Below are 19,434 nucleotides of genomic sequence, written 5' to 3'. Positions count from 1 at the left end.
AGCTTTGAAGACCTTTAGGCTGGATACAGGGCCTTGAGAATTGTAGGAATACAAGGTGGTACTGTAAGTCAAGGGACCAATTTTATAAACACTTACTTCTAGGGGCATGGCTAACTACTGGGAATAGGAATATATTTTATTATCTTAAAATTCTTAGCATCTGCTTCGAAAGAATGCTGTGTGCTCTGATATTTTGAACTCTGTGGAAATTCTGTCTGCAAGGACCACAAGAGTAGATGTGTTTAAACATCGTCTGCAATCTTTAAAAAGACAAATTAAGGAAAAAATAGGGAGGTGGGCAGATGGCGGGACGGGAACTAGCCGATCACTTTGTGAGCACCCTCTGCTGTATCTTCAGGATTAGTTTAACTAACTAGTTTTATTCCCAGAACTTTTCCAACCCTGTGTATTTCTAGAGTTTTGATCTGTTGACCCTGACTTTTTACAGAAAGGTTTTACTTAAATATAGAGCCGTGGTTCCCAAACTTGTTCTGCCGCTTGGGCGGGGAAAGCCCCTGGCGGACTGGGCTGGTTTGTTTACCTGCTACGTCCGCAAGTTCGGCCAATCGCGGTTCGCTGCTCCAGGCTAATGGAAGCCGCTGGAAGTGGCGGAACAAGTTTGGGAACCACTGATATAGAGGAATGCTGGTATGTGAAGAACGCACATTTTGCTTCCCTCAACAAAGGCAAAACTGTAAGGCCCGGTGTACACTAGCAAATTAGGTTGGCATAAGATAAAATCCACACCCCTGGTTGGTGTAGTTGAGCCAACCTGAGTCCTTGCATTGACACTGTTAGATCTGTTAGACCTTGCTACGGCCTCTCAGGGAGGTGGATTACCTACACCAGTGGGCGAATCCCTCCTGTTGGCATAGGTAGTGTCTACACTGAAGTGCAGCAGGGGCATAGCTGCAGCAGCATAGCTGTGCTGCTCTGGCATTTTGAGTGTAGACAAGCCCTTACTGAAGCGACAGCAGGATCAGAAATAATCTCAACTCTCTCTCTTATTTATATATATCTATATATAATCTCCCTCTCCCTCATGTATGTATGTGTATAAATAATGTGTGTCAGGCCCAAATCTGTGATCTCTTACTTGCGTGAGAAGTAAGATTAAGTTGGGGACTACTTGTCTGAGTGAGGATTTGCTGCAAAGGCTCCATAAAGAGAAACGGGTGTCCTCAAAGGGGGAGGGCTGTGGGAATCTTTAGGGAAATTAACCTATTCACGTTTGAAATGGGTATTATAAACAGTGGAAAGTGAAAAGAAAATAAATAAATGTGGCTGCTCCTTTTCCTTAGTGTAGATTGATAAAATGGTAGAGCAAGGAAGTGCTTTATCCTCATTATTCTATGACCCATGCCTTATTTACTAAACACCATCCAATGTGAACAGTGAGTACAAAATTATTCATTTCCTCATGGTGTTTTCTAAGGTACTCATCAAAAAGCGTTACTTTTAATTTTAGTTGAGAAAAGTGAATAAGTATGACCATGGGCTTGAAAATGCTACTTATTTCATGTTTTCACAAACTTGCCATTTAAGTAAGTAAGCCCCTTAAACAAGTATTCCAATTTTGTGTATTTGAAACTTCCAGCACATAAATAGATTTTCTGTTTTCTCATAGATAGATCTCATAGACTTCATGAAGTCTATTTTTTTCATTTATTTTAATTTTTGAAATTAGCTGTTGCTGTGTAATAAAGGCTTTTGTGCTTCCATATAATTTATGCAGTTGAGTATCTGGACTTATCAGTATTATGAATAATACATCTAATCATCACCATCATTAAAAAGGATTTACATAATCCTTCCTTAATAAGATCTCATTTTAAAAAAGTAAAATGAAAATGGTAATTAACTGTAGTAAAAATGCAATAAAACAGGAGCTCCCCACCCCCCTGACGCTTCATACAGTATTTTGAATCCTCTGGTCTCAGTCCTGGTAATGTTTCTTTGTGTAGTAGTCCTGTTGAAGTAAATGGAGACTAGTCATATTAATAATTGTTAGCAGAATTGGGCCATTGTTCCTCCCTCCTTTGGAGGGTTTGGTTGGTTTTTTTGTTCATTTTTTCTTTCTCTGGTCGCACTGAAAATTCTTGGTCTGCCCTAGTTCATGGTAGTCTCATACTTACCATTTCTCCTCTTTGCACTTCTGTTGTTTCATCTATTAAGATTCCTAAAAATAACCCCAGATATATGTATCCTTGAGTGTACAACATGCTGCTCTTTCTCCCCCTTTTAAAGTTCTTGGATACTATCTTTCTTCCTGACTGTTTTTACAATAGAACAAAATCTGCTTCATGAAAATGTTACTATTTAAGAATTACTATTAATGTTTGTTTGAATTTAAAGTAGAAGCTTTACTTACAGCCTGTTAGGGGTTCTTGTTCTATTCAGGTCATCTTCCTTTATGCCCATTGTATTCTCAAGTTTTCTAATGGCACCTGTTTTGAGAAGAAATTTCTCTCTTCCTTTGACCCAGATACACACAGAAATTGCAGTGGGTGCAACCTTTTTTGTGTACACTCAACTTGAGAGTGTTTTTCACTCAAAATTTTAAAGCAAGTGCTGCTCACACCAATTTTGCTGACACCCTGCAAGCAGAAAGTGGGGCAATATCCTAAAAGAATTGGATATTATCTTGCCCTGAAATCAATGAACTATTGCATACAAAAAACGTTCCTGGAAAAAACAACGTTATTTAGACTAAGTGGACACTGGAACACTGGAAACTTAGAAGTGTCAGAAGTTAGGTTGCTCATTTAACTTCAATTCACCTTCCTTGTTCTTTTGTATACAGGCAGTTCATTAAATCTTGTGTTCCAGTGCATTTTTTTTCCATAGGACCCTCTGCTTCATTCAGTGCACATATTGGATAGTGATAAGAGAATGAGGTAGCTGTCCAATATTTTTATTCTTATAACTGTTAGTGATCCCATATCTATTTACTGAACACCATCCAAAGTCTGCTGCGAATACAGAGTTATTCATTTCCTCCTGGTCTTTTGTAGGGCACTCATTCCCATAATATCAGAGTATGTCACAAACATTAATGAATTGATCTCCACTGAGAGGTCAGAGCATTATCACCATTTTGCTGATGGAAACACTGAGAGAGATTTGCCTGAGGCCACACAATGAATGAGTGGCAGAACCAGGATAAGTACTCGGGACTTCTCACCAATAGGAGTTGTGGGGAAAAACAACTTGAGAGAGCAGGACAAATCTGAGTGTGATTGTGTGACAAGGTTGGTTGTAATGGTAGGGGACAGAGCTCAGCAGCCCTGAGGCTTGCTTCTGGTTTATGTCTCATGTTCCTAAAAGCTCATGCTTCAGGGTTTCAGCTGGCCACCAGCAGGGGTCAGGAAGGGATCCTCCCCCTCACCCCACAATGTATTGGGGTGGGTGGGTGGGTGGGTGGCCTTTTTTTTTTTTTTTTTTTTTTTTTTTTTTTGTCCTTTTGAAGGATAAAAGATGGCCACAGCTGGAGAAATGGGACACGGGGTGGGGTGGACCAATGCTTTGAGGTGGCACTGAGCATTCTCTCTGGCTAGTTCTTGCTCACATGCTCAGGATCCGATTGTCATATGTGGAATCGGGATGGAATTTTCCCCTATGTCAGATTGGGGAAACCTAAAGGGGGCGGGGGTGTTTCACCTTCTCCTGCAGCGTGTAGGTGCTGTCACCTGCCAAGATCATCTAGGTATATTTCACTTAATCATTTCCCTGCCCTTGTGGGGTGCTTAGGTCTATGGTGCACCTCGGTCCCTCCTGTTCTTTGCCCGTGGCGCACAATAGTCTAGTCTCCTGAGAGTGTAATACTTTGGGTTAATTTCAGTTAATGTGTGGATGGATGCAGGGTGAGGTCGGTGTCCTGTGATATACAGGAGGCAGATGATCCATTGGTTTCTTCTGGCCTTAAACTCTGTTCATTTTTCCAGGCCACACTGCCTTACTGACAGAGATGCTAAACATCTGCAGCTCCCATTTACTTCATCTGCAATTGTTTGTGACTGCTTAGCGCTCCTGCAAATCAGGTCCCGGATGATTAAAGTTGGGCACCTGGGAAATTTTGGAACGCACAATTACCTGGAAACACTTTGGTTTAAGTGACTTGCTCAGCATCACATAGAAACTCTGATGGAAGCAGGGATACAAACGAGTTCTGTGTGGTGTTCATCGGACTTAACCATAAGACTATCCTTTTTCTTCCTTCAGTCCACTATCTCATTCACTACACACCTCCGAGCTTCTGCAACAGATGAGGCAGAGAACTTACAATCTCATTCGCCACGTAACCCTGAGTTCCATTCATCCTGTGCACTGAATTGAAAAAATAGCATGTGATCATGTAACTAAGGAGTTATCCTAATGTATACGCACAGGAAAGCGGAATTAAGGTTGCATAGCAATTGAAAGGTTGGAAATGGCAGAGGTGCTTCATGACTTTCTTGTTTCAGTTTTCACCAAGAAGGTTGGTGGTGATTGGACGTCTCACATAGTGAATGCCAGTGAAAATGAGGTAGGATCAGAAGAGGCTAAAATAGGGAAAGAACAAGTTAAAAATTACTTGGACAAATTAGATGTTTTCAAGTCACCAGGGCCTGATGAAATACTCAAGGAGCTGACTAAGGAGATATCTGAGCCACTAACAATTATCTTTGAGAAGTCATGGAAGAGGGGAGAGATTCCAGAAGACTGAAAAAGGGCAAATATAGTGCCCATCTATAAAAAGGGAAATAAGGACAACCCAGGGAATTACAGACCAGTCAGCTTAACTTCTTTCCGGGTACAGATAATTAAGCAATCAGTTTGCAAACATCTAGAAGGTAATAAGGTGATAAGTAACAGTCAGCATGGCTTTGTCAAAAACAAATCGTGTCAAACCAACCTGATTGCTTTCTTTGACAGGGTAGCAAGCCTTGTGTGTAGGGGGGAAGCGTTAGATGTGGTATATCTTGACTTCAGTAAAGTTTTTAATACTGTCTCACATGACCTTCTCATCAATAAACTAGGGAAATTCCACCTAGATGGAGCTACTATAAGATGGGTGCAAAACTGGTCGGAAAATCATTCTCGGAGCGTAGTTATCAGTGGTTTACAGTCATGCTGCAAGGGCATAACGAGTGGGGTCCCACAGGGATCGGCTCTGGGCCCGGTTCTGTTCAATATCTTCATCAGTGATTTAAATAATAGCATACAGAGTACACTTATAAAGTTTGCGGACGGTACCAAGCTGGGAGGGGTTGCAAGTGCTTTAGAGGATAGGATTAAAATTCAAAATGATCTGGACAAACTGGAGAGATGGTGTTAAGTAAATGGGATGAAATTCAATGAGGACAAATGCAAAGTACTTGACTTAGGAAGGAGCAATCAGCTGCACACATACAAAATGGGAAATGATTGCCTTGGAAGGAGTACTGTGGAAAGGGATCTGGGGGTCATAGTGGACCACAAGCTAAATATGAGTCAACGGTGTAATGCTGTTGCAAAAAAGGTGAACATCGTTCTGGGATGTATTAGAAGGAGTGTTGTAAGAAATAATTCTTCTGCTCTACTTTGCTCTGATTAGGCCTCAACTGGAGTATCGTGTCCAGTTCTAGGCACCACATTTCAGGAAGGCTATTGACAAATTGGAGAGAGTTCAGAGAAGAGCAACAGAAATGACTTAAGGTCTAGAAAACATGACCTAAGAGGGAAGATTTGAAAGAATTGGGTTTGTTTAGTCTGGAAAAGAGAAGACTGAGAGGGGACATAACAGTTTTCAAGTATGTAAAAGGTTCTTAAAAGGAAGAGGAAGAAAAATTGTTTTTCTTAACCTCTGAGGATAGGACAAGAAGCAATGGGCTTAAATTGCAGCAAGGGAGGTTTAGGTTGGACATTAGGAAAAACTTCCTAACTGTCAGTGTGGTTAAGCACTGGAATAAATTGTCTAGGGAGGTTGTGGAATCTCCCATCATGGGAGATTTTTAAGAGCTGGTTAGACAAGCACCTGTCAAAAATGGTCTAGATCAGGGGTGGGCAAACTTTTTGGCCCGAGGGCCACATCGGGGTGTGAAACTGTATGGAGGGCTGGGTAGGGAAGGCTTTGTCCCCTCCCGTCTCCTGACTGCCCCCTCCTGAGACCCCCCCACCCCAAACTGAGCCCCTCCCCTGGGATTCCACCCCCTATCCAACCCCCTCTGCTCCCTGTACCCTGACTGCCCTGACCTATCCACACCCCCGCCCCCTGACAGGCCCCCCGGGACTCCCATGCCCTATCCGACCCCCCCTGTTCCCTGACCGCCCCAGAACCTCCGCCCCATCCAACCGCTCCCTGTCCCCTGACTGCCCCCCAGGACCCGCTACTTAACCTTGTCACCGCCGTGTCTGCGTGCCACCCCCTTACCATGCTGCTCAGAGCGGCAATAGCTCGCAGCTGCACTGCCCCCACGGTGGCATAGCAGCATGGGAGGGGGAACAATGGGGAAGGGGCGGGGGGCAAGCCTCTCCAGCCGGGAGCTCAGGGGCCAGGCAGGATGTTCCTGTGGGCTGGATGTGGTCCGTGGGCTGTAGTTTGCCCACCTCTGGTCTAGATAATTAGTCCTGCCATGAGTGCAGGGGACTGGACTAAATGATCTCTCAAGGTCTCTTCCAGTTCTACGAGTCTATGAAATGTCAGAATTTCAAGTGGTCAACTTCGCATCCTAAATAGCCGCCTTTTAGTATAGTTTTCTTACATGTAATTTACTGATTTTTTTTTAAACAAAAAAGGTTAAAAAAAAAAAAAAAGTATTATGTTCAATGGTAACATACCTTCCTCCCAAAAGGAAAACGGTGACTCAAAGTTTATATGTCAGCCAAACTGAACAGACATGAACAGAATTTTCAAGGACAAAGAAATGGCACTTATCTGGCCTCAGTTTTCTCCTTGGGGCAGACTTGTGGTGAGGGGGAGTGGGAACTTGCAAGTATCTCTCTTATAATGGAAAGAGTTTGGTAACCGACATATATAGGTCAATATCAGCCTTCCCTATAATAGAATATGTTTCCAAAGAGAACTTTACAGAAAATGTGTTCGAGCTTTGCTGTCATCACCTAAGATCAAAAGGTGCTGTGAAACTTTAATATGTCTAGTTACAGATGTTTGATGAAATACTATTTAAAGCCATTATGCCTGTTAACTGTGGATTACTCTCGTGGAATTCATAAGGCTGTCTGACCACCTTAGAGCAAGTATACTGTAAAAAGGAGCCTGTCTATGATATTTCTGTTAGAAATGTTTCATCATATCTTGGCATGTACAGAAATCTATTTTTCAGGTTCCTAAATTGCAGCTGGTGGAGAGTGTACTCCCAAATATATAATCTTTAATGAGGATCTATTTTATGTCATTAACAGCTTTTCCCCTTTAAGACAACTCAGTCTTATCAAGATTTGTCACAGAGGAACAATTCTGTCTATTTATAATCTATTTATGCTATTGCTTGAATCTTCAGGAAGGAGACTTATGGCTCTGAGTATAAATAGTTAAATAAGACTATTTAAAAGCAGTTAATATTGAGATAATGTTGTGATGCTAACCATTTGGTGTCTTCCAAGGTGGTTTGAGCCTCCTTGAAGAATCTTGGTTGAGTCCTTCTTTATACGTAGTACAGATAATCAGTTCTGTCACAGATAAAATTCATGAACACAGATGTGTCCACTTGGAAATGAAATTGTATTTAGCTATACAGGCTTCCAGTCATTCAGTTTTAAGCCTTAGTAAAGTCTAAATTGAAACTGTTGTAGGTCTTCTGCTCTATAGATGAAAGTTTGCTAGCCTCAACTATGTTTGGCCACAGCTGTGTCTAACTTTTTTTTTCTGACTAGTGGAGAGCAAGGTTTTTCTGAAAACAAAGCTTATAATTATGCAACAGGCTGTTTATAGCGTTACTGTTTTCAGACGAAAAAGATTCCTCCCCACAATAATCGTGGAAACTGTCCTAAAACCCTGATCTTTTAAGCACAGTTGTGGTTAGCATGTTCAGACTGGTGTGGAGAGGACTAATGAGTTAGGCCATGAAGGTATTTCTGCAAATAATTTCAGAAATTGTAGTTAGTTTTTTATAAGATAAGTGGGCATAGACTTGAATAAAAGAAATCAAGAGCTATAAATAACCATGTTATTAAGGCTGTAAATAACATATCCATATTCTTAAAACTTTAACAGAACATATCCAGTTACCACCTGACCACACCAATCCATTTGTTTACCTTTTCCCTCTACCCTTCAGCTGTCTGTCTTGTCTTCAGGGTGTAAGCTCTTTGGGGCAGGACACTACTTTTGTTTCTGTTTGAACAACACCAAGCATATTGTGGGCACTGTACTGGATGCTAATTAATAATACGTAGAAGCATAGACTAGAATAATTGCTAGTAGAGACTAATACATAGCAGTCTTGTAAATTTTTTTTTCTTCCTCATGGAAAGTGGGGGGGGGGGGGAGGGAGGGAGTGTTAAGATTTTGAAGTGTGAGTAAAAGTGTTTTTTTCCCTTCTAGTAAAGAGCAAATGAGTAGATAACGTGCTTGATGATAAATATTCATGAAGTTTTGTAAGGCTGAGATTGTGTTACCATCAGATTATTATGTAATTATATGCTGAATGCCTGGCAGAATCAGGGTTAGAGGAATATGCAGTACATCAGTATTTAAGACATGCTTTTGTCTTTCAAGTTCATGACATCCAAATCAATCATGGATTACTGGCTCCTACTCAGTACGACACCTTAGCATGCTTTTTACTGCCGTTCAATCCCAGTTAGAGCCTATGCATAGGGTTACGGTAAGTATTGTATTTTTAATTTATATATTTTTACAGTACTTGTGTATCACACATGATAAATAACAGTAATTAAGGCCTTTTAAACATAGCTAGAGTTGGCCAATATTGTAAAAATAATTACAAAATAAAAAGGGGACTTATTTTACCATTCTGTGCTGTCTCCAGTGGGATTCACATCACCAGCAGAGCACATGTTAGGGCAGGAGGCAGTAATCTATTACTGGCATGGATGTCCTGGAACTGAGAATATGATCTAACTCTCTCTTTTTGGGGGCGGGGGGAAAGCGGAAGCATTCACCACATAATTAAGATTTTATTTCCTTTAAAAATGCATAATAAATGTAGATAATCTTAAAACGTTGAATTTTCTAGTAATATTTTTGAGAATGATTTAAAGTACTACATCCAGTGGTAAATGGAGTAAATGTCAATGCCAACAAGATCTATGGTGTTACATGAAGTGTGTATCAATGTTGTTTCAGTGAGGAGGACATGTACCGTGATGCAGAAGAAATAGAGAGAGAAAAAGTATTACCTGTTTGTGAGACAGGCTCCTCAGGTACATTTGAACTTTAGTATATGGTGTTACACACAGTAGAATAGCTTATTGTTATAATGACACTTCTAGCTTTGTTGCCCTCATCCGCAAAGATCTTGTGCTCAACTGTATCTGTGTGTAAATGTGATGGCGGTTACTGCTCACAGTTGAACACAATGCACATTTTCATCCAGTGAAAACTATGTAATATAAAATCACTTTGGCTACAATCGGACTTTTACAGTCTACCTGTAATTTTTCTCTTTTGCTCTCAATTTCCTCACACCCAATTGAAAGAGTTGATGATGGATGACCATTGTGTGTTGTGCTTGTACATGTGTAACAGGGCTTGAAAAATTTATCAAACACTACTAGCTAATAGGCAATATGAAAGTTCCCCCGGCTGGGATCTGTGGCCTGTGTTCTTCACTGCTAGCACACCACTACCAACTACTTGGAATGGAAGTTTGTGGGATTTCCAGGAAGGGTTGTGTTCCTCAGCCCTCCCTGGGGAAATAAACTTCTCCTACCATACTTGGCTAGTAAGTGTTTGATAAATGTGGGTGGGGTTCTTGCACCTCTGTCTCTTTACTTTTTGAGGGGAGGGAGGGAAGCTCTCCTTTCATTCTGTCTGGCTGCTGAGGGATGGAGAGAGTTTACTGGTCTCCCCTTTCCTTCTCACGCTTTTTTTTTTTTTTTTCCCTTCTTAGGGGCGGGGAGGAGAAGGGGGAGTTGCTGGGGTCTCTTCCTTGCTGGATCACACCATAATTTTTGCTTGCTCACAGCTTTCCTGAGCATTTTTTTTTCTGATACTAACAGAAGATACTATTTTTTTTATCATTGGCTATGAGCTGTGCTACACCAATTTCTCTTTGATTAGCACTGGTTTTATTTTTGTTTCTATTGATGAATAAAGTACAACCATTTCATTGTGTAGCTCTGTTTTTTACTTCTCCTTAATTTAATGTATATTATATGTGATCAATCTCGGCAGAAAATAAACTCAGTGTTGCACCTGAAATGGACATCATAGAGTACTGCCAAAAAGAATGGAGAGGCAATACAGCGGTGGCAAAACGTATGAAAAAGGTATGACCCCGCCCTCCCCCCCCTCCCGAAGGTTTTTTGTAACTTTTTGCTAAAATAGGCCCATATCGTGGAAACACTTACCCAGTGCATGATTCTTTTATGTTGATTTGGCTTACAAGTATGAACTGTGTGCTGTTCACAATAGTTTGTTTAATTATTAAATTTCTTTACCTGGTGAGGGTGGTGACAGAGTTTTGAGAGACTTCGTTTATTAAGGTTTTATTTCTACAAAGGCACTTTGATAGATACCCTCTGTCATGAAGATGTTAGTGGTACCAGGTCATTGAGATGACTCCTTCCCACCAGTTTTAAACCCTCTATCTGCGTATAACAAATGGCTGCCAACACTTTCTTTGCAGTTTGAAAGCAACTGTGGCTGGGTGGATGACCAGAAATGATAACTTCGAAAAAGAAAAGTTTGAGACTTTAACCTGAGCCTTTAATTCTCTTGAAAAACTGCTGGGTTTTTTTTTTTATTTATTTTCAGGTAGATCGAGAATGGGAGAATTTAAAAATCATAATTTTTTCTGAATTTTTTTTAACTAACTAGTTCTTGGAATATCTGTTTTGATTGCTAAATAGTTTGCAAAATCATTAACAGAATACACAAGGAGATTTATAAAATACAATTTTTTCCCTTTAAATGAGAGAGACTTTTTACGTAAGTTCAAAGATAAATGTCCTCTCTGAGAGCTGATGAGAGAAATAAAGGCCAAACTTTGCTTTAGCTGTAAATGCCATTGACTATAGTACAGAGAATACAGAATCTTGACTTAGGGTCCTCTTACATAAGCAAAGAAGGAACTGATCTTCAGCTTAGTCTTAGTTCTTTGGCCTTGCTTTCTCAATATGAACAAATATCATATGTCTTTTAGATGGGGAGAAATTTACCAGAACACTTCAAATGCACACACTTCTTTGCTGGAGGGAGAATAAAAGAGAATGAACCACACGTGACAAATATTGGTCATGTTGCTTAATGAACTGCTGAAAGATGCTCAGATGATGGAGCTGAGAATAGAATAAGAACTTGGAGAATAGAGCGCTTTTGTTTTAAATTTGATTTATTTTTAAAATCGTAAATCTAAATGTTCTGTTTGTTTGGCGTCCTAAGCAGTTTCTACTGTTTTTAAAATAACTTTTAAAAGCCTTTTTATTGACCATGAGTACTTATTATTACTTTGCAGTGGGCTTTAAGTGTCATTAGGCCAGATTCTATTCTTGCAACTTGCTGCAAGATATGAGAGCAGAATTTGACCCTTTGAATGAAGCGTGTAGTGTTGCTAGGCTTCAGTTCAGGCCTGACCAAGAAAACAGAAAATGAGGGCAGAATTGATTGTAAAGTATCATGCCTCAGGGTAACTTCCCTTGTTCTGCTGGTGAGTGGATTGGTAGTGTGCACTGCAACAGAGTGACTGGCAGTACTCATAGAAAAAACCCCAAGAACATATTTTTTATCATTAAAATGATCTCTCTTAAGCATATCCTAAAACAAACTCTGATACTGGAACAGAAATCCAAGCAGTATTAAATAAGTATACAATAATAGAAGAAGGCATTAAATAAAACAAGTGTCTGGTGAGGTACGGTGTAAACAAGACGCACCTCTATGGCAATTTTGCTTAGTAACAGCTGAACTAAAGCAAGGCTGTTTTTTGTCATACTTGTGCAACTGGGTGTCAAAACACTGTCTGCTGCATTTACCAGAGGATTGTATGATTTTGTATGTATCTGCCAATTTCAACAGAAATAAAAAGTCTGCTTAGGACCGTTCAAGGTTTTTTCTTTTTAATCAGTGTGCGTATAGTTCTAAAGCACCCATTGCCATAGTTCTCAGCACTGTCATGCAGGGTGTCTTCCTGGATCATATTTTTGGCTTATGTCGTGTGTTTTGTCTTGGCAAGAACATTACTAGATACAGTCTCTCTTTTGCAGTCCTCCCCTCCACTCCTCCCCAATAAAAGTTTATACTTTGGTGGACGGGGCGGGGGAGGAGGCGGAGGCAGCTAACAAAGGGGGTTTTGGGTGGAGTGAGGGTAGCTGAACAAAGAGTATGATTAAAAAAATGAGGGGGAAAATGAAGATCCTTTATTTGCTTGCTATCGTTCATTAGCTCTCAATTTTTGTATGATTGTTGAAGAATCTAATTTTTCAACATGTAAAATTAACAATTTTTTGTTAATGTAATGCTGTTATAAAACTGGAGTCCTCTATATTTACATAGAAATGTGCTTCAGGCAGTGTCCATGCACGTGTCTCCACACTTACCTGCCAGAGAGCCCCAACTCTGCAGTGAGGAGAACACCTGAGGGTTGTAAGCGGCTGGTTCAGGAACATTCTAAGCTTTTTAATTAACGGGCCAGTTCTGATGCTGATATTTCACATGGTCCAGCCAGCATCTTTAGTAATGTGCTTTGGTCCAAAACGTACAATAGACAGAATTTTCAAAAGTGCCTGAGAGACTCAGGAGCACAGATCTCCTTGAAAGTCTGTGATTTGTGCTCCTTAAGTCACTTTGGCAATTCCCTGAACCTTCTAATAAACTCCTCCTTCTAATGATTGGTTTGGTATGGTTTCTCACTTCAGCTACTGTGGGTTGTTTTTTTTATAGCTTCTATTCCTATTAGATTTCTCAAATAAAGGCATTTGAGCTTTCTGTGTGGAATATTGGGCCAAATGCTGTTGACTGTTAACTAGATCTGTAATTTGAGCAATTATGTCAGGACTAATGAGGGTTTGATGTATTTTATGCATAGGGTTATTGCAGTTAATTTTGTATTCTTATACAGGGATATGAAGCAGTTTCTCAGAAGTTTACCTCTATAAGGAGAGTGCGAGGTGATAACTATTGTGCTCTCAGAGCAACATTGTTCCAGGCACTGAGCCAAACTTCTGAACTTCCTGACTGGCTTCAGAATGAGGACTTAACGTTGGTATGCTTCAAACTTGTATCTCCTGATAAGTAAGAACTAACATTTTTTCTCTGTTGCGCAATGGTGTGGCCTCATTACTGTATTGCATGAGCAACGCAAAACACTGATGAAGCTATCATCACAACATTCTGGTGAAATCAAGGTGTACTATTCAGAGATAACTGCACCTCTATTCCTTTTCTGTCATTGATTCCAGGAGTGATCAGGCAGGGCTCAGGTCTCCAGCCATCACATGTCTCTGGGTAGGGACCCTTGTCCTACTTCCTTCTGATAGTTTTTTTTTTTATGGCAGGCAGCTCTGTAGTCTTATGTGTGAGATCCCCAGCAAGCCAGTCTTCCTCTAGGCCAGCAACAGGGCTTTTCTTTCTCTCCAAGGGCTATGAACAGTGACTTGCCAGCATTTAAAAGTTACCACACAGCTCTTTCTCAGCAGGCAGATTTATTCTTGGGGCACAGAATACCTACAAAAGTTCCTACATGCCTATCAATAAACATACCAGAAATAGCCCCTCTGTCTGATGGGCCTAATAGGGCAACGTCTTTCCAACCCTTCAGCAGGATAGCAGACCCCTTGGACAAAAGCTCAGATTCATTTGCTGGATCATAAGGAAGGCGCTCTGTCAGTTCAAAACTCAGCTTTTTATACCAGTGTCACTTTGTTTGAGGCTCTGGAAACTCAGTTTGAACCAGTCTCCCCAGGGAGTCGTACATCTCTAGAGTTGTAGTCTCAGTGATGTGCCTTAATCACACTCCCACCACACACGCGCGCGCGCGCACACACACACACTGTTTTTAGTTCCTAGAGGAGCTGTGGTAACCCTCTCCCATAGAGTAGCATCTTCACATATAAACCATTCATCAGTTTAATACAGTGGTCCCTGAAGATACTGCATGGAGTTGCAATATCTGACATAACTATTAATCCAGTTTTAAAGATGGGGATGGGAAATTGAAGCAGAGAGAGAGCTATAAAGGGATTCTTAGAGCTGGGCCTGAACCCAAGTCTCCTTAGTCACAGCCCAGTTATTTGACCACAGGACTATCCATCCTCAACTACTATTCTTGGTTCCTTTATTTTATATAACATGAAAGTCACTATATGGAATTTATTGTGTTTGACAATATTCAAAAGAATTAATATGCCTTAATTTCAGTTAAATATTTGAGATTTCTATTGAATTAGTCTTCAGTGCATCTTCAACAGTTTGTGAATAAATACCTTGAGATTAAATTTATTGTTCCTCTTAGAAACCTTAATCTTTTGGTATTAAGGGAAAGAGATGGAGTTCAGTAACTCCTTCATACGCCTATAGCTCTGTTTTCTTCCCTGCATCAAGTTGGAGGTGCATTGGTAGTATGATGAAGCTTATGTCAAAAACGTTTCTGTACTACTTCTGTGGATAACTAGACTGTTTCAGCTTTTGGTACTTGCATTCTGTTGCTTCACCAGCAGTAAATTCACTTTTCAAAAAAGAAGGGTTTGCTATTAGTAGCTGTGCAGATTCTGTCTCATACACAAGGTTCAGAACCCATGACAGATATGTTTTTCATTGTCTGCGGAGTTTGGTCAAAATTATCATATGCTCTAAATCAAGCCAAGCCAAAGTATTTGGCAGTTGAACAGTGCTCTTATTACAATGCTATCGTGAAACATTCTGATTGCTTCAGGTACTTCATTAATGAGACAAGTTGAAAGTACCCTTAAAAAGGGCAATTGAGGAACTCTTACATGTTCTGAATGTTACTTATACTTTACCTTGAGGTTTTTATTGTAATGCCAAATGCACTTGTAAGTAGTAAATGGATATTTTGTTTCCTTCATTGTACAGTCATAGTTTGTATATTTTAATCGCAGGACTGTTTTGGTATAGAAAGGCTCAGTGCCCTAATTCTCTACTACTTTTGAGACAATAAAGCTTTAATCCCTTTACTTAAATCCAGTTTTAAAACTTCCCAAATGTGATAACTGTCTGTGTACTTCTGCTGAAAAGCTGTTTTGTAACTTCTGACAGCAATACTGCTACCGATTTACATCTGCAGCAACAGTAATATACAAGGGACTTCTTAAAAATAGTTTCTAGGGGTAACCCACTGCCCACGTGAGAGAGAAGCCTGGTCTCTTTGGGATAAAGGTATATTTCTTGGCCTCTGAAATTCTGAGTCTCAAATTGACAAGCTCTGATGGTAAAGTATGATTTTTGCCATCTATGACCTGCTGTCTGGCTTCACTGATAAGGTGCCTTAGGACACTAAAGACCAGTTTCGGGCCCTGTTTGACAAAGGAAATCTAGTAATGAGATTGTCATGTCAGACTGCCCAAGATGTAGTGGATGTGGCAGTGAGATCCCTGGTGACTGCTGTAATAATGAAACTTACCGTGGCTCTCTCTGGAAATTCTTGAGTCTGAACTGACAGTGGAGGACCCTCTATTTGAGACCATCATTTTCTTCAATGCTACGATGGATAACACTCTCTAACTGTTGAAAGAATCCTGAGTCCACTGCGATTGCTTGGTATTTATGCATCTGGAGTCAAGAGGAAACCAATAAGCTGCAGTTCAGATGACTAGCCCTGCCTTTTATCATCAGTGACAGTACAAACTGCCATGCAAGCATCAGAGGACACACAAAGGGTAGACAGGGTCAGTCTTTTTCCCTTCCCAGCCACTGCTATCCTTGAAACTGGCGTTTTGACAGGATCTTCTAGAATCCATAGAAGATTAGGACTGGAAGAGACCTCAGGAGATCATCTAGTCCAACGTCATGCTCAAAGCAGGACCAACCCCAACTAAATCATCCCAGCCAGGGCTTTGTCAAGCTGGGCCTTAAAAACCTCTAAGGATGGAGATTCCACCACCTCCCAAAGTAACCCAACTCAGTGCTTCACCATCCTCCTTGTGAAAGTTTTTTTTTTCCTAATATCCAACCTAGACCTCTCGCACTGCAACTTGAGACCATTACTCCTTGTTCTGTCATCAGCCACCACTGAGAACAACTAGCTCCATCCTCTTTGGAACCCCGCTTCAGGCAATTGAAGGCTGCTATCAAATTCCCCCTCACTCTTCTCTTCTGCAGACTAAATAAGCCCAGTTCCCTAAGCCTCTCCTCATAAGTCATGTGTGCCATCATTTTCATTGCCCTCTGCTGGACTCTCTCAAATTTGTCCACATCCCTTCTGTAGTGTGTGAGGGGGAAACGGGGACGCAATACTCCAGATGTGGCCTCACCAGAACCGAATAGCGGGGAATAGTCACTTCCCTTGAGCTGCTGGCAATGCTCCTACTAATGCAGCTCAATGTGCCATTAGCCTTCTTGGCAACAAGGGCACGCTGTTGACTCTTGTCCAGCTTCTCGTCCACTGTAATCCCCAGGTCCTTTTCTGCAGGACTCTGCACTTGTCCTTGTTGAACCTCATCAGAGTTCTTTTAGCCCAATCCTCCAGTTTGTCTAGGTCACTCTGGACCAGGGGCAGGCAAACTTTTTGGCCTGAGGGCCACATCGGGGAATAGAAATTGTATGGCAGGCCATGAATGCTCACAAAATTGGGGTTGGGGTGAGGGCTCTAGTTGGTGTGGGCTCTGGGGTGGGGCTGGGGATGAGGAGTTTGGGGTACAGGAGGGTGCTCCGTGCTGGGATCGAGGGGTTTGGAGAGCGGGAGGGGAAACAGGGCAAGGGGTTGGGGCATGGGGAGAAACTCAGGGGCAGGCTCTAAGTGGCACTTAATCAAGCAGCTCCCGGAAGCAGTGGCATGTCCCTTCTCCGGATCCTACGCATGGAGCAGCCCCTGACCCTGCACCCCGGGGCCATGCAGCTGCTTCCGAGAGCCACATACTGCAGCTTCTGACCCTGCGTCCCAGAGTGGGACCATGCTGCAGCTTTCGGGAGCCACGTGGTGCTGGAGCTCGTGGGCCAGCTTAAAACAGCTTGCAGGCTGGATCTGGGCCGTAGTTTGCCCACCCCTGCTCTGGACCCTATCCCTACCCTCCAGTTTAGTGTCTTCCACGAACTTGCCGAGGGTGCAATCCATCCCATCATCCAGATCATTAATAAAGATGTTGAACAAGGACAGACCCCTGGGGCACTCCGCTTGATACCGGCTGCCAACTAGACATCGAGCCATTGACCTGTTGAACAGGTCCATTCATCCAATCCATACTTTAACTTGCTGGCAAGAATACTGTGGGAGACCGTATCAAAAGCTTTGCTAAAATCAAGATTTATCATGTCTGTTTAAATATGAAATGTGGCATGCAAATGATCAGAATAGGAGTCCACCGCTTTCCCTATATCCGCAGAGCCAGTTATCTCATCCTAGAAGGCAATCAGGTTGGTCAGGCATGACTTGCCTTTGGTGAATCCATGTTGACTGTTCCTGATCACCTTCCTCTCCTCCAAGTGCTTCAAAATGGATTCCTTGAGGACCTGCTCCATGATTTTTCCAGGAACTGAGTTAAGGCTGACCGGTCTGTTCTCTGTATTCTCCTTCTTCCCTTTTTTTTTAAAGATGGGCACTATATTTGTATTTTTCCAGTTGTCCATGACCTCCCCTGATTGCCAAGAGCTTTCAGAGATAATGGCCAATGGTTTGCAATCACATCAACCAACTCCATCCGCATTCTCGGATGCATTGCATCCGGCCCATGGAATTGTGCATGTCCAATTTCTCTAAATAGTCCTTAACCTGTTCTTTCACCACTGAGGGCTGCTCACCGCCTCGCCATACTGGGCTGCCCAGTGCAGCAGTCTGGGAGCTGACCTCCTCTGTGAAGACAGAGGCAAAAAAAGCATTTGATTACTTCAGCTTTTTCCACATCTGTCACTAGGTTGCCACCCCATTCAGTGAGGGTCCCACACTTTCCCTGACCACCTTCTGTTGCTAACATACCTGTAGAACCCCTTCTTGTTACCCTTCACATCCCTTACTAGCTGCAACTCCAGTCGTGCCTTGGCCTTCCTGATTATACCCCTGCATGCTCTAGCAATATTCTTATACTCCTCCCTAGTCATCTGTCCAAGTTTCCACTTCTTGTAAGCTTCCTTTTTGTTTAAGCTCACCGAAGATTTCTCTGTTAAGCCAAGGTGGTCGCCTGCCATATTTGCTGCTATTTCTGCACATCTGGACATCTGCACATCTGGATGGTTTGTTCCTGCGCCTTCAACAAGGCTTCTTTAAAATACAGCCAGCTCTCCTGGACTCCTTTTCCGCTCATGTTAGCCTCTCAGGGGATCCTGCCCATGAGTTCCCTGAGGGAGTCAGAGTCTGCTTTTCTGAAGTCCAGGGTCTGTATTGTGCTGCTCTTCCTTCCTTCCTTCCTTTTTGTCAGGATCCTGAACTCAAACCATCTCATGGTCACTGCTGCCCAGGTTGCCAGCCACTTCTACTTCCCCTACCAATTCTTCCTTGTTTGTGAGCAGCAGAACAAGAGGAGCACGGCCCCTACTTGGTTCCTCCAGCACTAGCACCAGGAAGTTGTCCCCAACACTCTCCAAAAACTTCCTGGATTGTCTGTGCACCAGCTGTCCCTCTGGATCTGCACAGCCCCTCGGGTTCTTCTTTTGACCCTATGGGAGCTCCCTGGTGTCCATGCACATCTTGAACTCAAGTAACTACAAGGTGAGTAGATCATCCTTCTATGCTGTTACGGTAAAATTTACATTTTTAAGAAATCAGGATCTATGCAGATGTGGATGCTAGCATCTTCTAAGTTATCCCTTTCTTTTCTTTCAAGGAAAATCTTAAACCAAGTCTGCCTTTCTTTGATCGTATGTTAACTGCTTCTAGAGTTCAGTTACACCAGACACTTTGGCTTGAATATGTATTTCTTTTGGACTATTTTCTCAAGCCACTTAAAACTGATTTAGGACCAAATTTTGAATACTATATTATTTCAGCTCATTAGTATTTGACAGTTCACAATCGGTGCAGATCTTTGACTGTCCTTCAGCGTGAGCATAAGCTGTGCTGATTATAAGCTGATTATAAGGTTTTAAGAAACCCCTTAAGTGCAGGTTGGGCATGTAGGCCAAAATAAAAAGGATAAATAGAAGGCAAGAGTTAATTACAGTAT

The 19,434-nt window shown here is 41.8% G+C and overlaps 1 protein-coding gene across 3 annotated transcripts in view; it reads left to right on the top strand.

Moving 5' to 3' along the window:
* Positions 1 to 19,434, top strand: part of OTULIN (OTU deubiquitinase with linear linkage specificity) — a 50,357-nt gene that overhangs the window by 22,370 nt on the left and 8,553 nt on the right. For all 3 annotated transcript variants that reach the window (XM_074945017.1, XM_074945020.1, XM_074945018.1), the window contains 3 exons: positions 9,290 to 9,366; positions 10,340 to 10,434; positions 13,224 to 13,367. In XM_074945017.1, coding sequence (XP_074801118.1) covers positions 9,290 to 9,366; positions 10,340 to 10,434; positions 13,224 to 13,367 — 316 coding nt within the window. The remainder of the gene's footprint in view (positions 1 to 9,289; positions 9,367 to 10,339; positions 10,435 to 13,223; positions 13,368 to 19,434) is intronic.

The sequence above is a fragment of the Natator depressus genome, chromosome 2, assembly GCF_965152275.1.
Source record: "Natator depressus isolate rNatDep1 chromosome 2, rNatDep2.hap1, whole genome shotgun sequence".
NCBI lineage: Eukaryota > Metazoa > Chordata > Testudines > Cheloniidae > Natator > Natator depressus.
This window is presented reverse-complemented; position numbering and strand designations above follow the sequence as displayed.